Genomic DNA, 23,883 nt, shown 5'->3' on the forward strand with positions numbered 1-23,883 from the left:
TTCCGTTTCTCCCAAGCTGAAAACCATTACACATATCCAGTGGCTTCAATGTTATTGATCACTAAATCCAGATGTGAGAATCAGCTGGATTGGGCTGCAGTGTGTCAGTAGTCATAAGCAGCATTGCAGAATACAGACAAACATTACAAAGCTCGCTGTTGCTGCACGACTGGGCCGCTATGCTGTGTTGATTTAATTACAAGATTAGGGACGGTAATAGGTATTAGAATGTTTGTGCAACCAAACTAAACTTGCACGTGCAAACTTTAACTCCCAGCATCATCTAACAACCACAACCTGACCACACATGCTGAAAGGAGCCAGAGAGCTGCAAGCTGCGCTACAAAAACGCACCCAAGCAACACAAACAAGGATTTATTACCTGCAGCCCTCACTGAGCCAAGCCAGAGCCCCCGGGGTCGCACAGCCACAACTACAGACGTCACCACCAGCAGCCTCTGCCACTCTCCGCGCACACTATTAAAACAGCAAGGCCACGCCCACTCTCCAATCTCCACTATGCACTTGCAGTGAGGCAGGGATGATCCGATCATCATGTGGCAGAATATCTCCACTCCTCGGCAGGGCTAACCGGCTGGGCTGAAACTGAGACGCAAGATGGAGAGTGACAGACGCGCACACTCCCCTCCCACCAGAAGAAGTAAGAGAATCAATCTGCAGCGTGACGTGAGACACAAAGTAGCGATGTCAACTCCTGCTCCCCTCCTGCGTATGACTCGCGTATAAGCCGAGGTAGAGTTTTTCAGCAAATTTTGGGTGCTGAAAAACTCGGCTTATACAAGAGTATATACGGTAATAGAATATAATTCCTAGAAACTTTCTTATACTTTGATTAAAAATATTTAATGAGATGTTGCTGTAAAATTCACTATAATTATTATTTGTTATTTATAAAGCGCTGACCCATTTATCCAGGGTTTTAGAGATTGTTTATGATTCAAATAAGTCCCTGCCTCAGTCGAGCTTTCAATCTATGGTCCTTATCACATTCATATGCAGTAGGGTCAATTTTATCAGAAGCTCTCTGAGGTTGCAGCCCTTGTGGGCCCTGGTCACCCCAGTCGGACCCTGCCCGTGCACTCACGGAGAGAACATACAAACATCTTGTACATAGTGCCTAAGCTGAAATCTAATTCAGGACCCCAACACTGCAAGGCTGCAGTGCTGGCTGCAACCAACACACTCATGCTGTGACTCAATAATAGATTTCACCTTCTCTAACTGGACCACTAATGCATGAGTCTGCAATTTGCAATTTACTACTGCAAACCGCATTGGTGAGCTGTTTACAGTAGGATTAAAATATTAGGTTAATGAAGCACACTATTAAACCATTTATATCTCAAGCTATAAGAAAATATAATGAAAACTATTTATTAGAATTGATTTATTTAGGGACATATTTATTCACATTCCATGTTTGGGATCTTAATCTTGCTTGTTTTTCTGCCATTGATTTTTTTTTTTTTTTTTTAGTGCATTTGTTTTTAAATAAAAGGGTGGAGGATCTAATGATAATAATTCTTTCCTATGTCCATTAGAGTTTAGTGGATTTATTTTTAGAATAGTTCCCTTTTTAATGGTTTGTAAATGTTATTACAGTTGAAAGCAGTATCAATTTCTGCACTGTCTGTTCCGACTCTTGAAACAACTTGGCAAAAACTAGCTTTCCTGCCGCCAATTCCCACAATGATTTGCATACTTCACAGGTCTGTTAATTAGCCTGTAAGCTAAATGTTTTGTTTTTTTTAAGATCCTGATGTAGTCTCCAAACATTCCCACAGTGTCTATCATCAGATAAATAAATATAACACAATTTGTAGCACAGAAAGGATTTCTGCAATTACATAATTCAACAGCATTTTGGGTTTCCATGGACCCTTTTGCAAGCTAATTGTTATTTTCAGCTGCTACTTTTTTATAGATTGCTTCACAGCAACAACTTGTGATGAGATACAAGTTATAATATATAGTACCGTAGAACCCCCATTTTACATTCCCTGATTTTACTATTCCCTCGTTTGACTTTGTTGTTTTGTGGTCCCACTTATATATTATGCACAATACATTTCCCTGATTTTACATTTTCCTGGATTTTACACCATTTTTTTCTGTATAAAGAAAATGAATAGTCCACTTATCTCCACTTTATGCACTTGGATTTTCTGATTAAAATTAAAAACAAAAAGAAAAAATTTATAAATTTTTCATGCATGAATTATATTGATCAATTTTTTTCTTTTCTCTTACTACAATTTTATTCACTTTACATGGATGGTGCGACATTAATAACTTTTCTGATAGTTCCTTCTCTTTGATAATTTAATAGTTCTAATGGACTCTTCTTTTATTTTCGCCCTCTTTGCATTCCAATTACTTTAAGGGCAATGGGGCACTTTGTCACCAGAAAATACCTTTGACTGGCTCCCTCTGTTAATTGCTGCACGTAACTGCAAAAATGTGGAAGGGGGCATATTCATGTAATTATGCAAGAAGTCTGTTTTACCATTGGTGATTCACATACAGAGCAATTCAAAAGAATTTGGGTTTTTTGATGACCAGGGAAAATTGCTATTTCCTTAAGGGCTTCATCACATGGGGGAGGTGGGTGTGACTGCTGATGCTGTCAGGGAAAACCTGAAGTAGATTAAATGGCCTTGTCTGCCTTCTGATAATATTAAAAGTGCTGTGGCTGATGCACAATTTGCAGATGAGTATTTTACTTTCACAGTTGCCAATTCTTGTACTGTATGTGTGCAACGGACTACAAACATCCACACAATACATCTTCTGAGCGCAATAATATATATGCAATATGGCTGGATACAGTATGCTAAAAATACACCAAAGCTAAAAGACCCACTGTTTTTCTCAGTCTAGTTACCTTAGCCATAAATGGACGCAAATGAACATGAGCCGTGTTTGGAATACCTGATCAAATAGACTGCAAACAATTCAATTTTTATTGAATTGAACATATAGAACACACATATTTATAAAATGTAATGTGTTATAATTTTTTTTGTCATATTTAAAAGTTAACCCAATATAAAATGCCTGGGTCCATTACAAATACATTAAGGGGCAGATTTATAAAGGGTCGAATTTCGAATTTGAAAAAAGTCAAAATTCGAATTCAAAAAGACCAACTGAAATGAAGTCAAAGGTTTTTTTTGGCCGAATAGGTCAGTTTTTGATCAAATTCAAATGGTACGAATTGAAGTAATAGAGCATTTTAATCGTACGATTCAAATTTTTTCCCAAAGAGAATCTTTGATTTTTCAAAGTCCTCCAATTGACTCCGAATAGGTTCTAGGAGGTCCCCCATAGGTTAAAACAGCAATTCGACAGGTGTTACATGGCAAAAGGTCGAAGTCGAATTTTTAAAGAGACCGTACATGATAAATTTTGAAATTTTGATTTTTTTTTCAAATTGAATTTGGACTATTCCCTAATCGAAGTACACAAAAATTAGCTCGAAATTCGAATTTTTGAAATTCGAATTTTCACTTGAACCTTTGATAAATCTGCCCCTAAAAGATGCATTGCAGTCATAATATTTTATTTCTCAAACTCTTGCTTCCAAAATCTGTGGGTTTTGAGTTCATAAAAGAATGTAGTGTCATTTACCAACAATGGCGGTAAAGAAAAATACCGGTTAAAGTCTGTTATTGTTCTTAACCTGGACAAAGTCCTACCATAGTTGGCTGATTCTTAAGTAAAAAGTAAAAAACCAAAGTCTGTTACAAAAAAAAATAAATAAAAATCTTGGTTCCATTCATTCAAAAATCTCCACTGTTTGAATCTACACTTGCTTGAATGGTTCAGATACACTCCTCATCAACTGCTATAGAATCACTGCAGGTTTTACAGTGTTTTCTTTTGATCACTATGTGAAAATGAATAAAAGAACCTACTCCATTACCGTGTTGTATCATTGCAATTTTATTGAATATGGATACATTTGCTAAAGTACTCGTTTATATTGGGGATCTGTTATCTCAAACCCACTTATCCAGAATGCTCTGAATTATGGGAAATCCATCTCACGTAGACTCCATTTTAGTTAAATAATTAATCTTTTTCAAAATTATTCTTTCTTTTTAATAATAAAACAGTACATTGTACTTGATCCTAACTAAGAGATAATTTTATCCTTTTTGGAGGCAAAATAATCCTAATGGGTTTTATTAATATTCAAATGATAAACCCCAGGTCCCGAGCATTCTAGATAAACAATCTCATACCTGTATTAAATTTTTATGTCTTTGTACAAGAAGTGCTATATATATATATCAATCACAAGGCCACTGCACACGCTTGCCGATAGGTTACACACCCTGGGTGCTCCCAGAAATTCGAATATAGGTAAGTAGATGCCGGTGCACACAAGGAATTTTTTAAATAAATCTTTCTTTATTTTATCAATGTTTCGGTCCTCTGCTGGGACCTTTTTCAAGATATTTCCTAAGTAAAAAACCAAAGTCTGTTACCAAAAAAAAAAAAAATCTTGGTTCCATTCATTCAAAAATCTCCACTGTTTGAATCCCCACTTGCTTGAATGGTTCAGATACACTCCTCATCGACTGCTATAATATATATATATATATATATATATAAGTTGTGCAATAAGCATTAGCAACCAAAAATTTTGACTTTGATCAGTGTACTGTGAAAAATAATTAGGTAATCGATCGTTCTGAATTATTGTACTTAAGTAAGTAAATGAGACCCATTGTATCCATTGATCAAAATCTTTTGTAGACAGTGTGGAACAATATTTATAATGATTGTGTTTTTAAACAGTACTAACTGTACTATGTATTTCTTTTAACTGTACTCAAGTAATGAACTGAAATCCTATATTTCATAAGCCATCAAGCATGGGTGTCCGCAGAAAAATTTCCAGGGGAGGGCAAGTAAGCTAAAATCGCATAGGATCCCACTGAAGATGAGCCTATTCATGACAATGCAGAAGATAACCTAATTAAGGCTTGCCTTGGGGTGGGAAGTATAAAACATGTTTTGTGTTGTTGGGAATTACACATTTACAATTTCTTGGAAATAGCTGGAGAAGTCCACTCTTGCCCCTTTCTACAGACACCCATGCCATCAAGAGCGAAAAGTAATGTACTGTTTATTTTTTCCCCTCTTTCTTGAAGATATAGCACCCGATGACTGTGCTTCGTTTTTCGTCTTCAGCAGAGACCAGGCTAATTCTTCAGTAAGCCAGCCTGTCTGCATTCCTCACAATGAACATCAAATGCACAATTCAACCCTTTCTTCCTGCTTACAAGATTACAGAACTTATGATGGTTCCAATGAGATCCCTGATTATACGCACAGTTCTTCCTTTGGTCCAAAATCCTTTGAATGTCCTAGCATTCAGATCACTTCTATCTCCCCCAGCTGCCACCAAGATATTGGAACATTTGAAGATGCAGAAAACAATGGATCAGAGAGAGATTACATGGACAGACCGTTGCGGGACCATCTCTGCCTGCATCTTGAGCCCTCCTTTAGAGAGCCATCTTTAAGTCCGAGTCCTGGCAGCAGCATATCTTCCAGGAGCTGGATTTCTGATGCTTCATCTTGTGAGTCTCTCTCACATATATATGATGATTTGGACTCTGAGCTAAATGAGGCTGCAGCAAGGTTTACTCTGGGATCTCCACTGACTTCTCCAAGTGGATCTCCTAGAGAGCATCCAGTGGAAAAAACATGGCATGTCTGTAGTGTCAGTCCATCACCAAGACAGTCCCCATGCCACTCCCCCAGAAATAGCATAACTGATGAGAACTGGCTCAGCCCACGCCCCTCTTCAAAACCATCCTCCAGACCTACTTCCCCTTGTGGGAAAAGACGGCATTCAAGTGCTGATATTTTTCATTCAGGTTTGGTCTCCCCCCACTATTCTCCAACACCATCTCCTGGCCCTTCTCCCAGAGGCAGTATCACAGAAGATACTTGGCTTAGTACTTCACCCCATCCTGTGCCTAGTCTTTCTTTGTATCCGTGCTGGCAGGAAACTGCAATTCCCCTGAAAACGAGAAAGACCTCTGAAGACCATAGTGCCAGATTAGCAGGAAAGACTGAGCTAAACACAGAGGATCTGGCTTGTTTGACTCCAGCTGCAGATGAAAGCTCCTGCTCACAGCACCTACTCATACAAGATTCTTCCAATGATCAGTTTCTGTCTGTTCCCTCACACTTTACATGGAACAAGCATAAATCAGGGCACACACCTGTATTTAGGTAAGTTATATTTTACTTATCTGGCAAACAGTTTAAGGTACAACTAGGTATGTACTGTTGCGTATGTGTTTTTTATTTTTTAACTATAACATACAACCCAACTGTCCTGTTTTTCACGGGACAGTCACGGTTTTGACAGCTCAACCTGCAGTCCCGGATTGTTACTGAATGACCCGACTTTCTCTTTGATCTCCTACACTGAACAGCCAGAAAAAGATACAACGTTTCTAAAACTTAATCAAATTTAGCAGAGATTACCAGAATTAGGTGGTGGCCAAAAACTTTTTTTACATGAGGAAAGAAAAAATAATTCTAATCAACTAATCATTTGTTTTCTTGATTTTGTAATTATTTATGCATTTAGTTTACTGTTCAAAACTGTATCTATCTGTTTATATAATCTGCAGTTGTGACCATTGATAATTGAATAACAGATATGAAGGAAAGCTGGCTTCTCCTATATTTTAGAGTTAGAACCAGGAGTAAATGCAGAGAACAGAAAAGAATAATAACCATGTTTTGTGTATTGGAAAGTTAGATACAATAGTTTCTTTTCCATTAGGAAAGCAGTTGGGCTGTATAGTGTGTAGCATGGGTGGACTTTCATTAAGGCTAGGGGAGACTAAAACAAAACAAAAAAAAGGCTCCTGCGCTGACTGCGCTGGCCCTTTAATCAGCGCTGGAAAGCTAAGGTCCTGCCCCCAAATCCAATGCTGAAGTCTGATTGTATATTGTGTTTCCTTGCAGTGGTGTAACTAGATATTACTGGGCCCCACAGCAAATCATTTTTCAGGCCCCCAAAATGTTTAGTGGTTGACTTGTTTTACCAATATTTATTGAAACTGTATATGAATTAGGGCCTCATGGGGCTTCTATGCCTCCTGCCCCCCCCCTGCAGCCGCAGGGTCTGCTTCCTCTGCCTTGCAGCTTGTCCAATCTGTGCACAGCTGTTTTTACAGACATTGAAATGTATCAACCAGCTAAAGAGTAGGTGGGGCTAGGAAAACTTTGCAGACTGAAGGCATGGCAGAAGTGAGACAGATCTGATGGAGCTGAAGTATCCAACTGGGAACATTTGCAGCAACTTTCACTATACTGTATAGGTACTGATAGGTACTATATACATTCTCAGGCACATGCAGTAGCTTCTCCACCAGCTACAATAAATACTTGCTTTTTCTCAGCCAGTTAAAATGTGCTTTTAGGTTTTCTTTTTTGCTACATTGTATATTCTTCCCTATATCAACTTGTGTAACCAGCTCCCCAGCCCCAAGGTTTTTGTATCGGTGGATCTGGACTAAATGGCCCTCCCTCTAAGAGATTGCTGATACCATTGACAGACAAATTTCTTTGTCACCCTCCTTTCAGGACATCATCTTTGCCACCCTTAGATTCGGCACTGCCCGGCCGTTATGGGCAGTATGAACTGAAAGTAGAGTTACAACCAAAGACACATCACCGAGCTCACTACGAGACAGAGGGCAGCCGTGGAGCTGTAAAAGCTGTCACTGGTGGTCATCCTATAGTGAAGGTAAAATTTCTGTGGTGTTTTTTTGTTTAAACACTCCTTCGTTTATGGTAACATAGTAAGTTAGGTTGAAAAAAGACACACGTCCATCAAGTTCAACCTTTTACTTCAAACTTTTTTAACCTGCCTAACTGCCAGTTTATCCAGAGGAAGACAAAAACATCATCTGACGCCTCTCCAATTTGCCTCAGAGGGGGGAAAATTCCTTCCTGACTCCAAAATCGGACTAGTCCCTGGATCAACTTAACTATCAACCCTGTATTCCCTCACTTGCTAAAAAGCCATCCAACCCCTTCTTAAAGCTATCTAATGTATCAGCCTGTACCACTGATTAAGGGAAAGAATTCCACATCTTCACAGCTCTCACTGTAAAAAAAAAAAAAACCCTTCCGAATATTTAGGCGGAAACTTTTTTCTTCTAATCAGAATGGGTGACCTTGTGTCAGATGGAAAGTCCTACTAGTAAATAAAGCATTGGAGAGATCATTATATGATCCTCTTATATATTTATACATAGTTATCATATAACCCCTTAAACGCCTCTTCTCCAACATCCCCAATTTGACCAGTCTTTCTTCATAGCTAAGATTTTCCATACCTTTTACCAGCTTAGTTGCCCTTCTCTTGACCTTCTCTAATACAATAATGTCCTGTTTGAGAGATGGAGACCAAAGCTGTACGGCATATTCCAGAAGGGGCCTTACCAGTGCTCTATAAAGTGGAAGAATGACCGCTTCCTGACGTGAATCAGTGCCCCTTTTAATACAGCTCAATATCTTATTTGTCCTTGATGCTGCTGACTGACATTGCTTGCTACAGCCAAGTTTGTCCTCTACAAGGACTCCAAGGTCCTTTTCCATAATGGATTTGCCTAGTGCAGTACCATTAAGGGTATAAGGGGCATGGATATTTTTACATCCCAAGTGTCAAGATCCTGTTGCAAGGATGCCACATCCTGGATGGAATTAATTGGCCTGAATAGTTTTGTGCCATCTGCAAACACTGATACATTACTTACAATACCCTCCCCTAAGTCATTAATAAACAAGTTAAATAAAAGTGGACCCAATACCGAGCCCTGAGGGATCCCACTAAGAACCTTACTCCAAGTAGAGAATGTGCCATTAACAACCACCCTCTGTACCCGATCCTGTAGCCAGTTTTCTATCCATGTGCAAACGACTTCATTAAGCCCAACAGACCTTAGTTTAGAAAGCAGTCGTTTGTGGGGTATGGTATCAAACGCTTTGGCAAAATCCAAATAGATCACATCTACTGCCCCACCAATGTCCAGTATCTTACTTACCTCATCATAAAAAGCAATCAAATTAGTCTGACATGACCTATCCTTCATAAAGCCATGATGAATGTCATAATGTCATTCACTAGGACAACATTTTGAATGTGAACAAGTCTTCAAATAATTTGCCCACCACAGATGTCAAATTTACAGGCCTATAATTGCCAGGCTGAGATCGTAATCCCTTTTTAAATATTGGAATAACATCAGCTTTTCTCCAATCCATAGGTACCATAGTGAATCTGAGAAAATCAGAAATAGGGTCTGATCTAAAACTGAACTAAGCTCTCTTAGAACCCCGGGGTGTATGCCATCAGGCCCTGGAGCCTTGTTTACAGTAATTTTTATTAAAGCTTTATGGATCATAATAAAACTGCGGTGTTTGCATCAGAAACACCACTTTTGTGTATATAAATAAGCTGCTGTGTGGCAACGAGGGCAGCCATTCAAAGAAGGAAAGGCTCAGGTTACACAGCAGGTAGCAGATAAGCTCTGTAGAACATAATGATATCTGTTATGCACTTTAACCTGTGTTATATAGCCTTTTTTCAATTTCTGCCATTGCTACACAGCAGCTTGTTTATTTGAATTATAGTAGTGTTTCTGAAGCAAACAGGTCAGTTTTACCAGTGCAGGGAACCAGTACATGATATTTTCATTACTTTTTAAACACTTTAATAAAAATTGTACAGCATACACATTCGCGGGTGAGGTTGGTGGGAGGGGGTTTGCGTTGCAGGCTTGTGGAAGTCCTCATGATTCGGGCAGGTGGCCCCAGGGGAATGTGGGAACCCCTGAAGGGGTAGCCCCCGTGAGTCTCGGACCTCCAGTCTGATGCTGATGACCCTTTAGCACTTCATTATAAAAGCAGTGGAATGGTTACAAGATGCAGGTAAATTTTGTAACCCGTGGCACACTTCTTTAGAACAGTTTCACGCTAGCTCACACCTGGCGTGTTACCTGTGTCAATCCGGCAAACCTGGATTTGTGCAATTAATTTTGTATCATGGGAGTAAATATATAATACAGAGAAAAGGCAAAAAAACTTTGACCAAACTTTTAATGGGTTATAATAAGAAAATGTTATCTTTCTACACAAAAAGAACACTTTAGAAAAGTAATTTATAGACAAGATGTCCATGGGCTGATATTGTCTGCTGACACCACCACTCTCGACCAAGATTGCATCTTATTGTACTATTCTATCCAGTAATATCTGATGTAGTTTATTCACATATTGAGCAAATTTTAAGAACCTACTAGTTAAGGGTGAGATTCAAAATACTGTATATTATGTATGTGGTTTTTCAACTTTTTGTTTTTATTTATAGCTTATTGGTTATACAGAGAAGCCAGTCAATTTACAGATGTTTATTGGAACAGCTGATGACCGGTATGTAAGGCCACATGCCTTTTACCAGATACATCGCATCACCGGCAAAACTGTAGCCACTGCCAGTCAAGAGATTGTAATAACCAACACCAAAGTTTTGGAAATCCCACTGCTTCCAGAAAACAATATGACTGCCAGGTGTGTTTGCAAAGTTTTTGTTGTAGAGCATAAATGATTTTTGTTAGTGATGTGTATCAAAAATAATGTAATGGAGTGTTTTTTGTGATGTGTTTTTACCTGGAATAGTAATAGGCCTAAACAAATTAAGCAATATTTCTGCTTTGGCATAGGGCAAATTAGAAAAGCCATGCTTGCAATGTACACGAGTGCAAGGTCTGCATGTATGGAATATGTTATCTATAAACCTCCTTTCCAGAAAACTCTGAAATATTGCATTGCAATATCACATATAGCCCTATTTGCTTTTTCATTGTAATATTTAGACTGTACATTGTAGTTGATTATAACTAAGCTTATGTATAGCTTCAAGAGTATAGAGGAAGTAAACCCTGTGGCCAAGGGGAGGCCTGGGTCTTATTCCGCTATACAGGGTGCAATCAATAGAGGGTCGTGCGTGACCCCTGATTTCTTGGGTGGGGTTTGGTTGTGGCTCAGAAAAACCTGTTTTTCTCAGCTGGGGCTCAGGATTGTAAAGTTATACCATTGATCCATACTGATGTCAAAACAATGCTATTGCCTAATTTTAATTATTTAAATTTTATTTTACATAATTAAGGAGAGTGCTCCAAATTACATAAAGATCCCATATCCATAAACCCCCAGGTTTCCAGGCTTTCTGGAAAAGGAATTCCATAATGTCCATCAATGAAATGCCCATAAAAACTAAATTGCAGAAAATGTTGAGAATGTCCTTTCTTGGCTACCAAGGTGTACAAATAAAAGAAATAAGCTTGTAGTAAAATGGTTAAATTTGTTTTACTGGTCCCATGTAAATGCACAAACACGAACAATGCATAAACCAGAGCATTATATATGAATAACGTAATGTTTACTAACGGTCTTGCTTAAATAAGTGTTTCTTTTCCTTCCTTGTATTACAGCATTGATTGTGCTGGTATATTGAAACTGCGAAATTCAGACATTGAACTGAGAAAGGGTGAGACTGACATTGGTAGAAAGAATACACGTGTTCGCCTGGTGTTCAGAGTACACATACCCCAAACCGGTGGGAAGGTCCTGTCACTGCAAACAGCTTCTATTCCCATTGAATGTTGTAAGTATTAATACTGGAACGTCTCAGCAGTGACTAGTCAAACTGGTAATTCTTTTGTAAACACTCTGTTCAGTAGTTTTAGATTTACCGTGACCTTGCATGCTTATTGTCAACATCCATGTCTTACCATATAGAAGTCACTCCACTTTTGTAGTTACAATCAGGATTAGAAATTGTCTTTAAATGACATGCAAAGGCTAATACCCCAGAGAGTGCCAATTTGTTGGCAACCCCCTGTGTAATAAGTCACCGACTTTTGCCTTGGCCAGTACCACAGAAGACTTGCACATGGACAGAAGAAAGACTTGCCTGAATCAAATTCATCCTTTTTGTCCAAGTGAAACTTGTTGATTTAGAGGAAGGAAAACTCCACCCCCCCATCTGAAGCTTCTCCAATTTGCATAAAAGGAGAAAAATCCTCCTTGACTCCCAAGAGGACAGTTGGACCAGTCCCTGGATCAACTTTGTACTAGAATTAATTAAAGTAACATTGTACTTTATAAAAATACATCCAACCCTTTCTTGAAACTATTTAATGTTTCTGCCAATACAACAGCCTCGCGGAGAGAGTTCCACTAATTAAAATCCTAACTGTTATAAAACACTTTCCCTTAAACCCCCTTTCTTCTAATCTGAATGGATAGCGTTGTCACTGAAAGGACCTATTGGTGAATAAAGCATCAGATAGTTATTATATGGTCCCCTTTGTATAAGTAATTATATGCCCCCTTTCACATCTCTTCAGCATAAATCAGCTCGTTGATAAGTCTTCTCCCTGATGGCCTGTATCCCCGGCCAATATCACCCACCTCGTCCAATGAGCAGATCTTTTTTGTATGGCCAACTTTAGCCACCTTCCATTCCATAACTGAAATATCCCATTCCCTTTATCAGCTTAGTTGCTGTTCTTTTGATTTTCTGAAATTTTTTTGGCGAAACTGTCCAGGCAAAAAATGTTGCTGAGACAAAAAAAGTCACCATAAAACACCCATTGACTGTAATGCATTTAGACAAAAAAGATTGCCAATAAATAGACCTTTATGGTAAGTAGACACACACTCTATATGTGGCCATTTTTTTGATCATTCATCACACTGTTTTTGCTTTTTTTTTGGACAGTTGACTGGGTGCTTTAGATATTAGCGGTGTGGTGATCACTTCTGTGTACAGTTTTAATTAATTTATTTATACGTTTCCACTTTTTTGCAGTTATTATGTAGTGCATAATTTTTATAATCTGTTATAATCTGTTTTAAACTAGGAAATCCCACTCCTGTATTACCATAATTGTTTTCTAGCTACCTGTTTAGCTGACAATTAAAAAGTAAATGGACTGCTCCATTTTTAAATAGATTGATTAGAAAGGGGAGCAAAGTTAACTTAGATGTATAGTCTGCTACTTATTTGCCACTAGGTCTTCTAAGTTGCATAAATTACATACTGTATTTACTTTTGAGTGCATACCATACTATTATGTAAATATTAACGATCAACACACATTTTATATACCCTCCCTGCACCCTGAGCATTGTGGAACTGTTGCCTAATATTACACTTTCTTCAGAAGGTCGGGTACCTGAGAGTTGGCTGCAAAATTTCAGGTTGTGGGTAGGACTTAGGTACAGTGTACATCTATGCATAGGAAATGTAATGCATTTGTGTTGGCTATATTGTTAAGAATTTTAAAATACAGCTTAATTGCAAATGTAGCTTTGAAGTTAAAAGTTTTACGTGTGATACAGCCTGGTCTGGTGGCTTGCTCCTTTTAAAGGGGAAGGAAACCTAGTAAGCGCAAACCCCCCCTCCCGTTTGTTGCCCACCCTCCCTCCTCCCCCCTGGCCTACCCGTCCCACTTGGCAAATGCCCCTAACTTGTTACTTGCCCTTCTGCGCAGGTCCAGTCCAGGAAGTTCACCGACGACATCTTCTTCCACGCGATCTTCTTCCTGCTGTGAACGGCGTTTTGGCGCATGCGCAGTAGGATCATTTCGCCGGTACGGATCTACTGCACATGCGCCAAAAGTCACGCGCATGCACAGTAGATCGTACCGGCGAAATGATCCTACTGCGCATGCGCCGTTCAAAGCAGGAAGAAGCTCGTGTGGAAGAAGATGTCATCGGTGAACTCCCTGGACTGGACCTGCGCAGAAGGGTAAGTAACAAGTTAGGGGCATGTGCCCAGCGGGACGGGTAGGCCAGGGGGGAGGAGGGAGGGTGGGCAACAAACGGGAGGGGGGGTGGGGGGTTTGCGCTGACTAGGTTTCCTTCCCCTTTAAGAGGCAGGCCAGCAGCACTTCCTGAAATTTAAAGGCAGTACTGCAGTGCATGCTGGGAGTTCTGACTACTATAAAAGGCTGGAGTGATGTGAAAGCAGGGAGTCATTTGTAAAGCACAAGTTGGAAGTGCTGGTTTAAACAAGTGGTGCTGTATGATCTAGAAATGATTTTTTTTTTGTTTTTTTTTATTTGTAACAGTCTGCTTTGCAAGTTTCTGAACTGTTAAATAAGAATCTCTTATTGTTTTCTTTATGGAGGTCTGAAAAGTTAAATAAACCTCTGATTTTTTTCATCAAGAAGAGTAATTGTTTTGAGAAAATTTCCCAATGCCTCACAGTTTGCAATATTAAATTCCTTTACTTCATTTTTAAAAATGTTTTTTCCTTTCTGTTGTTTTCAGGTGATTCTGGTCTACCGTGTCTTCAGCCATGGGTTGGGCATAAAACAGTTGTGGGTCAGATCGGGTAGAGAGTCTGAGAGGGTAAAAATGCAGGATCCGTTATCGGAAATCTTATATACAGAAAGCTCTTAATTATGGAAAGGCTGTTTTCCATAGACTCAATTTTATCCAAAAAAATTTAAATTTTTAAAAATGTATTTAAATGTAAATTTAAATTTTTAAAAATGTATTTTTTCTCTGCAATAATAAAACAGTACTTAATCTAGTATAATGAATCCATATTGGAGACAAAACCAGCCTATTGGGTTTAATAAATGTTTAAATGATTTTTTGTAGTATGCTGAAGGTCTAAATTACAGAAAGATCTATTATCCCGGAAAACCCCAGGTCCTGAGCATTCTGCATAACAGATCCCATGCCTGTATTCCAACTCCCTGTTTAGACCATTCTGTTTTAATGCATTTCCTGGGAGGGGTTAGGGAGAGGCATTTTAGGTTGAAATTTACTTTGTAACCTTATGTAAATGCACTTGAAAAGGGGATCAAGTGACCTGAAACTTTGTGTAAGCAGCCCTCTTGTATCTCAGCACTTAAGCAACTAATTGTTTTGTAAATACTCCGTAAGAAATGTATAATAAGAAATGCAAGATATAATTTTCCTCAGTTTAGCAAAATTACATATTTTCTTTTTTGTCTTAAATCCAGCACAACGTTCTGCTCAGGAGTTACCACAAGTTGAAAAATATAGTATAAACAGCTGCTCAGTGAATGGAGGATTGGAGCTGGTGATAACAGGTTCCAATTTCATGCCAGATTCAAAGGTGATCTTCCTAGAGAAAGGACTAGGTAAGGCAATATTCAACAATTTTATAGGCGGGTTTACATTATAATCTTTTTCAGTTTAATTTATTGTTATGGAAGATGCAGTAATTCTACCTTTCATTAATTAAATTTACTTAAGGGCAGATTTATCAATATGTGAGATTAGAGTTTACCACAGAAAAATTCACTCCCTTTCTATTCATTCCTATGGGATGTTTAATAGTGTATTTATCATAGAAATAGAATAGAAAGTGGATGCGTTTTTATGTGGTAAACTCTATTCTCACATTTTTCTAAATCTGCCAATGCATGTCCTTTATATTGGTTATGAATGTTTCCTCCTTGTGTTAAGATGGCCATGCACAGGCAGATGCTTGCATGTCTGTGTATGGGGACAAAATTATGACCTATGTGATAAATATTTGATTGGGCTTGCTTGGAACATGGGCTATTAATGTACCCTCTGTCTGAGGTGTATGTGTAGGCCTCTTATTCTGATGCAGGGATTGAGTCATCGGTTTCACTTTATTTGTCCCACCACTAGGAGCGATCAACTTTTTTGGTGAGGCCTTCCATTCTATGGGCCTACTTTGTTTAAAACTTGTTGGTCAATTAAACAAAATAAAGAAAATGAATAGCTCCCAGTTGTAGGGGATGCTTTTGTTTTTGTGCACTCTTACAAGAGCTTCCAGGGTTTAGCTTCCAGCCTAATGAAATTCACTTCAGTGGTTAAAAGGATGTTTAACTTTCTTTGTAAAGCGCTGCAGCACCATACAATGCATAAAAATACAATATACACACAGGGAGGGAGTCACATAATAAATACAATAAATATACACAGCACACAGAGCTTATATAAGGACTATGAGCTTAACTGCTATGTGGCAAGAGACATGGTAGGAAGGAGGTCCCTGCCACTTTTTAAATTCTGCCAAACCTGTGCGCCCTACTACATCACCCAGTGCAAGTAAATCTTCTAAGGACAGCACCAATCACATACTCTCCTTAAATATTTTAAATTAAAGGGGTTGTTCACCCTCCAACACTTTTTTCAATTCATTTTTTTTAGATAGTTCACCAAAAATTAAGTTACATTAATTTCCACTTTCTATGTGTGACTGTTTTTCTAATATTGAAGTATAACGTTTTTCATTTTCCACCTTCTGAAGCAGGTTGAGGGGGTCACTTACTCTTTAAACTTTTCTAAATTGATACATTTAGTTGATACATTTCCTTTGTTTACTTAATGACACTATGCAAATAACTGTCTGGGCATTTTGGCTACACTACCTAGAAGATGAAAACCACAATATTAAATTTTCAATGGTGCTGACAAACTGAAATCTCACATAAAGCTGTTTCTGCTTTGCATTGCTGCGGCAGGGGTGATGGCAAGCAAGGTGGCCAGGAATTGAGTGAAGATGTCCTTTTTGTTGTTGACTGCATACCTCCCAATTGTCCCGTTTTTAGAGGGACAGTCCCCCTTTTGACAGCTCAATCCGCAGTCCCTCATTTGTACTGGAAAGTCTCGTTTTTCTCTGCACTGAACAGCCAGAAAAAGAAACAAAGTTTCTAACTTAATTGGCTTTTGGCAGAGAGCCCAGAACAACCACAGCAGAAGATAAGATACTTTTGCAACAATTTCGAGATAAGCAAATAAGTAATTGTAACATGATAAGACAACAGGTTCCTTGGGAAAAGTTAGACTCACAGCTTAAAGGGCAATTCACCTTCATTAGCAAAACTGTAATAACCAATCTGGTCCTCCAGTCTATAAAAGAGAGAAATTCGGAGGACCGCAAACCGGATCATTCAAAAATTTGTATCTATTCACAAATTTTCAAATCATCCGGTGTGCGGTTCTCCGAATTTCTCTCTTCTATGCTATACAGCAAGGGGTGCCAAGGGACACCTGCACCTGGTAATATACTATCGGACGATGCCTGCAGGTTCTTCTACGATCAGTGTCTTTTCGTTAATGCTTCTCCTCAAGGCTATAAAGATATGTGCACAGGCTGCTGTCCACCTCTGTCCTTGCTTTTCTATTGCTACTGCAGTGTCTGCATCAACTAGATTATTTTTACACTATGATGTGAGTACTGAGTGAGTTGTTTAACTTGGACCTTGTCATTATTGCCATAAGTGTAAAAGCAGAATGGTGATATCTGGCCCACCACAAGTTTCTGTCTGCTTCCTTGATGTTTTATTATGGCAGTCCACTGTCTGCACCAGATTATTTTAACACTGTATTAATGTAACTTTAATTGATCTTTGCCCTAAACATCTTTGCCTAGCTGGAATAACTGCATGTCTCTTCTTCTTTTTTTTTCTTTTTCTAAAGGTATGCGTCGCACTAAACCCGGTCCCCTGCCTCAGATGCCAGTGCCATATATATTGCTCAAATTGTTCAAAAATTAGTCTCATAATATAGTTCAGCAGCATTATTGTTGTAATTTTTTTTTCTCAGATCCTCAGCTGAAATACATAACATTTGCATCTATATCTGTCTCGATTACACCAGCATTATGTATTTATTTTTAGTAAAGTTGGAACTGGAACGTACATCTAATATAGGCAGAAATATAGCCAGTTTGCCATCCAATAACTATTTATTTACTGTCCACAGCTGCATGATACATAGCATTCAATTTATGAGGGCAATGTAATAAACTGATAAGCAAGATATATACATGTACTGCTGGGGTATTATAGACAAACATGAAAAACAGAAGGATATTAAGGTACAAGTCTGATTTTTTGCCTTTGATTAAGGAAATATTTTTTTTTCACATTCAAGTGATGTTTTTAGGATCCCTCTGGATCAATTGCACTTGATGATAGCCTTAAACTAGTTTTGCAACTATTTTTTTTATACTACAAAAGAAACCAATCTTGAATGATGCTGTACTAGCTTCAGTAATTAAAAATAATTTTTTAATTTAAATAGTATTGGTTGTGGTCCAGCCCATGATGGGGGAGGGGGGCAGGGAACAGTTGAAAATGTCCGCACCTGGTCTGGCTACGCAACTGGTATTGCTCACTGTGCATATGCACATTAACAGTAATGTGATATTGTAAAACGGGGGAGATGACCTCAGGGCCGGATTTACATAGCAGGTGCCCCTAGGCCCACTGTCGTTCGTCGTCCTGCCCCCTCCATTTGATTCAATCAAATTTTCATCATTGGGACCAGAGCAATGGGGATTGGGTACAGGACATTTTTAAACCTATCGTATCTCCTGTGCCTCTACAGTGTTTCTGAACCAATGTGGGTGTGGTTGGGCAGCATGCCGCCCCCTAAAATCCTGCCACCCTAGGCCCGGGCCTTGGTGGCCTCTCCACAAATCCGGGCCTGGATGACCTATTGTGACAGTAGTGCAGGGGGAGGGCTTCTAATCCAGAGTTGCAATTTCTGGGAAGTTGTGGGTGTTGTTTTGGACAAATTTAATTTGTAAGCTCCAAGTCACAATAAAAAAAACTGAGTTGAGTACCGTCACTGTTGTTTTATTGGAAGCCATAATTTTAATTATTTTACCAAGGGTGAAAGAAGACAAAAAAGTAATCAGGGGCCTAGAATACAGGTAAAGGCGAAGGCAATATTTCATTTGTTTTGCTTAATATTGCACATCTGTGCTTATTCATCCTTTCACACAATCACAGATGTGCAAATAGCTCAACACTCCCTACAGGATTGGAACAGCCCATTGTGAAGCATTGCCTGTAGGCTGGCCTTCTCTGACTCTTTACAGTTTTCAAATAGGGGTCACTGACCCCATCTAAAAAACAAATGCTCTGCAAGGCTTACACTTATCTTTCTGTTCAGGCCCTCTTATATTCATACTCCAGTCTCTGATTCAAATCAATGCATGGTTGCTATGGTAATTTGGATCCTAGCAACCAGATGCTGAATAAAAAGATAAATATCTCAAACCACAAATAATAAAAAAAAAATTATCAATTGTATCACTCCCTGCATCATACTAAGTGTTAACCCAAAAGGTGAACAACGCCTTTAAAGAACCGAATGAAATACTGCCTTTATCTATGTTACTCTAAAACTTTTTTATATTTGGACTAATAATAATGACCCCTTTTCCAAATGAATACCTTTAGGTCTACTATAAGAATCACTTTTGGCTTGTCTTGTGACTGGTAGACTCCGTTCTTTCCAGTATTGAGTTCACTTGCAACAATTTGATATTCAAATTGTATGTACTGTACATGTTTGCCTTGCCTTTGCTAAATATAGGACAGCAGGTATCTTGATCCGGTCCCCTTACACTTATCTCTTCTTTTCCACTTCTCTTTTTTTAACTTGTTAAGGTGGACAGTGGCTTTTTGATGCCGGTCACTGTCTCTTACTGGTCTAAGTCAGTGTGCATGGGCTTTTGAATATGGTCAGATACTAGCTCTGGTTAGTTTCAGCTAGGCTTATACTGTTTGCCGTGTACATTCTTGTATTTTTTTATTTTTTTTCCATGTAAAATGGGGAAGGCTTGTGATGCACGGTTTGGTTTGTTTACAGTTAGTAATCAAAACTTTGAGTTTTTAAACAGGTCATGGAACTCCAAAGTGACTGCTAATACAGTCAAATGAAAAAGTTTGGGAACCTCCTCTTAATTCTTTGGAGTTTTGTTTATCATTGGCTGAGCTTTCAAAGTAGCAACTTCCTTTTAATTTATAACATGCCTTATGGAAACAGTAGAAGTTGGATATTCCAACAACACAATGACCCTAAACACACTTCGAAATCTACAAAGGCATTTATGCAGCGGGAGAAGTACAATATTCTGAAATGGCCGTCACAGTGCCACAACTTGAATATCCTGAAAAATCTATGGGATGAATTGAAGCAGGCTGTCCATACTCGGCATCCATCAAATTTAACTGAACTGGAGAGATTTTGTATGGACGAAAAATACCGCCATCCAGAATCCAGACACTCATCAAAGGCTACAGGAGGCGTCTAGAAGCTGTTACATTTGCAAAAGGAGGCTCAACTAAGTATTGATGTAATATCTCTGTTGGGGTGCCCAAATTTATGCACTCGTCTAATTTTGTTATGATGCATATTGCATATTTTATGTTAATTCAATAAACTTTGTCACTGCTGAAATACAGCCAATGATATACAAAACTCCAAAGAAGAGGGGTTTCCAGACTTTTTTTCATATGACTGTATATACTGGCTATGTGCTCTGTGAGCATTATACATGATGGCCCTGTGTTCAATCTCCTGTCTAGATGTCATCTGCCATCTGGCACTTATGACACATTCCCTTCCTTTTATTGATTCCGCTTTTAAGCGTGCACTTGTTGCATATACTCAGTAAGGAGTAATTTGTACATGAATTTGTCCCACTATAAGATGCAAGCCAGAATAAAACTAAATCTAGTAATGATAAATCCAAACTAGATTTTCTAAGTAATCTTTTGTAAAAAGTTTTGCTATGTATCCAAGCAGCTACATCAGTTGAACTACAGAAAATCCAATAGCTGCAGCTACATTTACTTGCATTTAACCTAACTCAGAACAAAGCATTCTCAAAGTATTCATGTTTAATGCAGAAAAGGTAGTGTTTCTGCTGTATTGCACAGGCAAGATGTCTTCAACACTGCAGACATAAGTTACTTTAGTTATGATGTTGACCTTTCTCTTTTCTAGATGGGTGCACACATTGGGAAGCAGAAGGAAAGATTGTATTGAAAAAATGTCAGATGGTAAGAATTTTGAAATTTAATTCCTCTTTGCTGACAATAGTTGTAGCTATTTGTAAAAAATGAAGTGTTTTATAGATACAGTGCAAAAGGCATACTCGCATACATACATACATAAATACATACATACATACATACATAGATACATACATGTATACCAACAAACACTGGGATATGTAATAGTCCACCAGTAGTCACTGGTCTCATGAATGCTTGATGGATGTCCTTTACTCTTACTATAGCTTCATGTAGATTTGAACAAATTACTTATTATACCTGTTCCTCAAGCATCAAACATAAGGTGTAAGCTGTAAATCATGGTGGTGGGGGGAGCATGTGTAACGTCTACAACAGTTATATATCCTTATTTACTGCCTGACCAGAATGTGAGTACAGATTCCTTATCTGAGCATAGAAATATCTGCCAATTCTGACAGTTTTTTATTCCTGTTATGTCAGAATTACTTCATAAAGGGGCCTATTTATCATTCTGTGTAAAAATTGGAGGACAACATCACCGGGGATGTTTCCCATTGCAACCAGCAATTAGATTTAACAATCACCTGCTGTGGGTAACAACGCTGGTGATGTTTTCCTCAAATTTTTACACAGCATTATAAATAGGTTCCTATATATAATTACTTACTGAGACTGGTCGTCTGACCTCTTTTGCAGTTGACATTAATATTCTATTTTTAGCGGGTCCTTAAGTATTCACTGTTTTCAACACTTTGACTGCTAATTCCTTGAGGCTTAACAGCATTCCTTGAAGGTCAGCGTGTCAATATGCCAATATCTCAGAAACAGTTAAAAATATAAACTGAGTATAATTTGCAAAAGTGCTCATAAATGCACCCTGTATAATTTTGGGGGTTTAGATCCCCTTTAATCTAAAACATAATTATTTGCTATAATGTTAATAGTGAAATGGACAGACCAGTTGTAGTTAATGGAATTGATTCTGGTTGGTACAGGAATGTTGAATATAAAAGTCTGGTATGTAACAGTGACCACATGGCAGTCACATGGGAGTGGTCTCTTTAATTTAAGCTTCATACACATAAAACTTGCTGTGGGCGTTGGACTAACAATATCTTTGTACCACAGATATCTGTCAATCTTTCAATTAGCAGGCTTGAATATTTCACCTGTTGATGCACCATGTTGACTTGTTTCTAAAAAATATATTTATTGGATTAGCCTAAGCTAAGTGATTTCAAAAAAGAGATGTGAGTACCTCCAACAATAATGAATCAATCGGTTAAAAAATGTAAATATTTATTAGGACATAAGAGACTAGACCTAACTCGTTTCGTGCCTAATGGGGCACTTACTCATCACGAGTAAGTGCCCCAGTAGGCACGAAACGCATTAGGTCTTGTCTCTTATGTCCTAATAAATTTTTAAATTTTTTAACTGATTGATTCATTATTGTTGGAGGTACTCACATCTCTTTTTTGAAATGTTGTTTTGGACTTGCACCCTGGGACTGGGGTGAACTGTGAGTATATCCTCCAAGATCTAGGGAAAATCCTCAGAGGTCAAAATGCCCCTGTCTGCCTTTTGTGACTTGATAATAATAAAAATTGCTGGGATGACTCACATAGAATGCAGGTTGACTTCAGTAGCAAAATGCTCAAAATGAGTTGTTTTTTTGCTGCAGTCACCTGCCTTTGGCTGCTCATGTAATTTTCACAGGCATTTTAGCTCGACCACCAAAGCATCATTTGAGCCATAGCCCTAATAGGCTTTTGGCTTGATAACCATATGTACTTGGTTTGTGTCTCCAAAAGAATCCGCACTCACAGGGCTTACGAAATAGAAAATGAATCTTTATTCCTGAACTTCAGCCTGACGTTTCAACCCTATCCTTGGCCTTTCTCAAAGTACTGAAAACATTGTGAAAATGCCTTAAATCTGCAATTTAGGTGGAAAACATCAGTATCACAATGACGTGTTAATTTTGTTAAAATACATTAACCCCCCCAATCCTATATCACAGAAATCATCCTCCATAAATAGTTACCCCTTAAAACAATACATCAAAATTATTCCACACAAACATAGAATAAAACATAGCACAAAGTAGTAACCACAATTGTATCAAATCGATGATATAACATTTTAAGTAGACTATCAAATTTTTGCTACTGTGTCAAACTATGAGTAGATATACATTGTCTGTTACTATTATCTATAGCTACCAGTTTTTACAATATTGATAAAATCAAAGAAATAAATTAATCTTTCCTCATTTCAGATCCAGTGGTTTAACCCTTTCTGGCTCCCACCATTACGGTTAAATTTTTTCTTATATTATTTACTTACACTCTCAAGCTAAATAACTTCTGGGAATCTGGGGTGTTGTTGCATATTAGTTCTATATTACCCCAGGGTTTTGCTCATCTACACCTATTCATACTGGTTCCGTGAACCTTATCACCTATCCCTCTACTTCTCTAAAGCCAACTAATATTCTAATTGAAATCAAATAGTGAACTCAACGGTGTATATACTATCAATGCGTCACGGTCAGCATACCAAATCATATTAACAGCTAAATAGATGCAACTGTATTGTTATACCTAATATGTAGCACCACCCACTATGCAAGAAAGTATGCATATCGATGTGAAAAAAAACGCCACTATGTCAGTGTATCCCTTTATAATATGAGCCTGTGTAGATTTATATTTAAATTGTAACCCTCCATGTAAACTTTGTACCTAAATCAGAAATAGCTCATTTAACCTATTGCCAATCAAATCGTGATTGAAAAACATTCTAGCACATCCCCTCATGTGAGAGAATTTCTATATAAGGCAGTAAAAAGAAAAATGAGATGGCAATAAAAAATGAAAAATAAACAATGAATGAAAAAAGTGGGTGAATAAAAAATTTTTTGTCCCAAAATTGCAAATGTCTCGTATACAGAGCG

General features: G+C 38.1%; 1 protein-coding gene across 2 annotated transcripts in view; it reads left to right on the plus strand.

Annotated features, from left to right (window-relative positions):
* The window catches only part of nfatc3.L (nuclear factor of activated T cells 3 L homeolog), a 50,790-nt gene that overhangs the window by 9,388 nt on the left and 17,519 nt on the right, over positions 1-23,883 (plus strand). For both annotated transcript variants that reach the window (XM_018257763.2, XM_018257762.2), the window contains exons 2-7: positions 5,184-6,276; positions 7,645-7,807; positions 10,436-10,635; positions 11,559-11,731; positions 15,111-15,251; positions 20,893-20,948. In XM_018257763.2, coding sequence (XP_018113252.1) covers positions 5,184-6,276; positions 7,645-7,807; positions 10,436-10,635; positions 11,559-11,731; positions 15,111-15,251; positions 20,893-20,948 — 1,826 coding nt within the window. The remainder of the gene's footprint in view (positions 1-5,183; positions 6,277-7,644; positions 7,808-10,435; positions 10,636-11,558; positions 11,732-15,110; positions 15,252-20,892; positions 20,949-23,883) is intronic.

The sequence above is a fragment of the Xenopus laevis genome, chromosome 4L, assembly GCF_017654675.1.
Source record: "Xenopus laevis strain J_2021 chromosome 4L, Xenopus_laevis_v10.1, whole genome shotgun sequence".
Lineage (NCBI taxonomy): Eukaryota > Metazoa > Chordata > Amphibia > Anura > Pipidae > Xenopus > Xenopus laevis.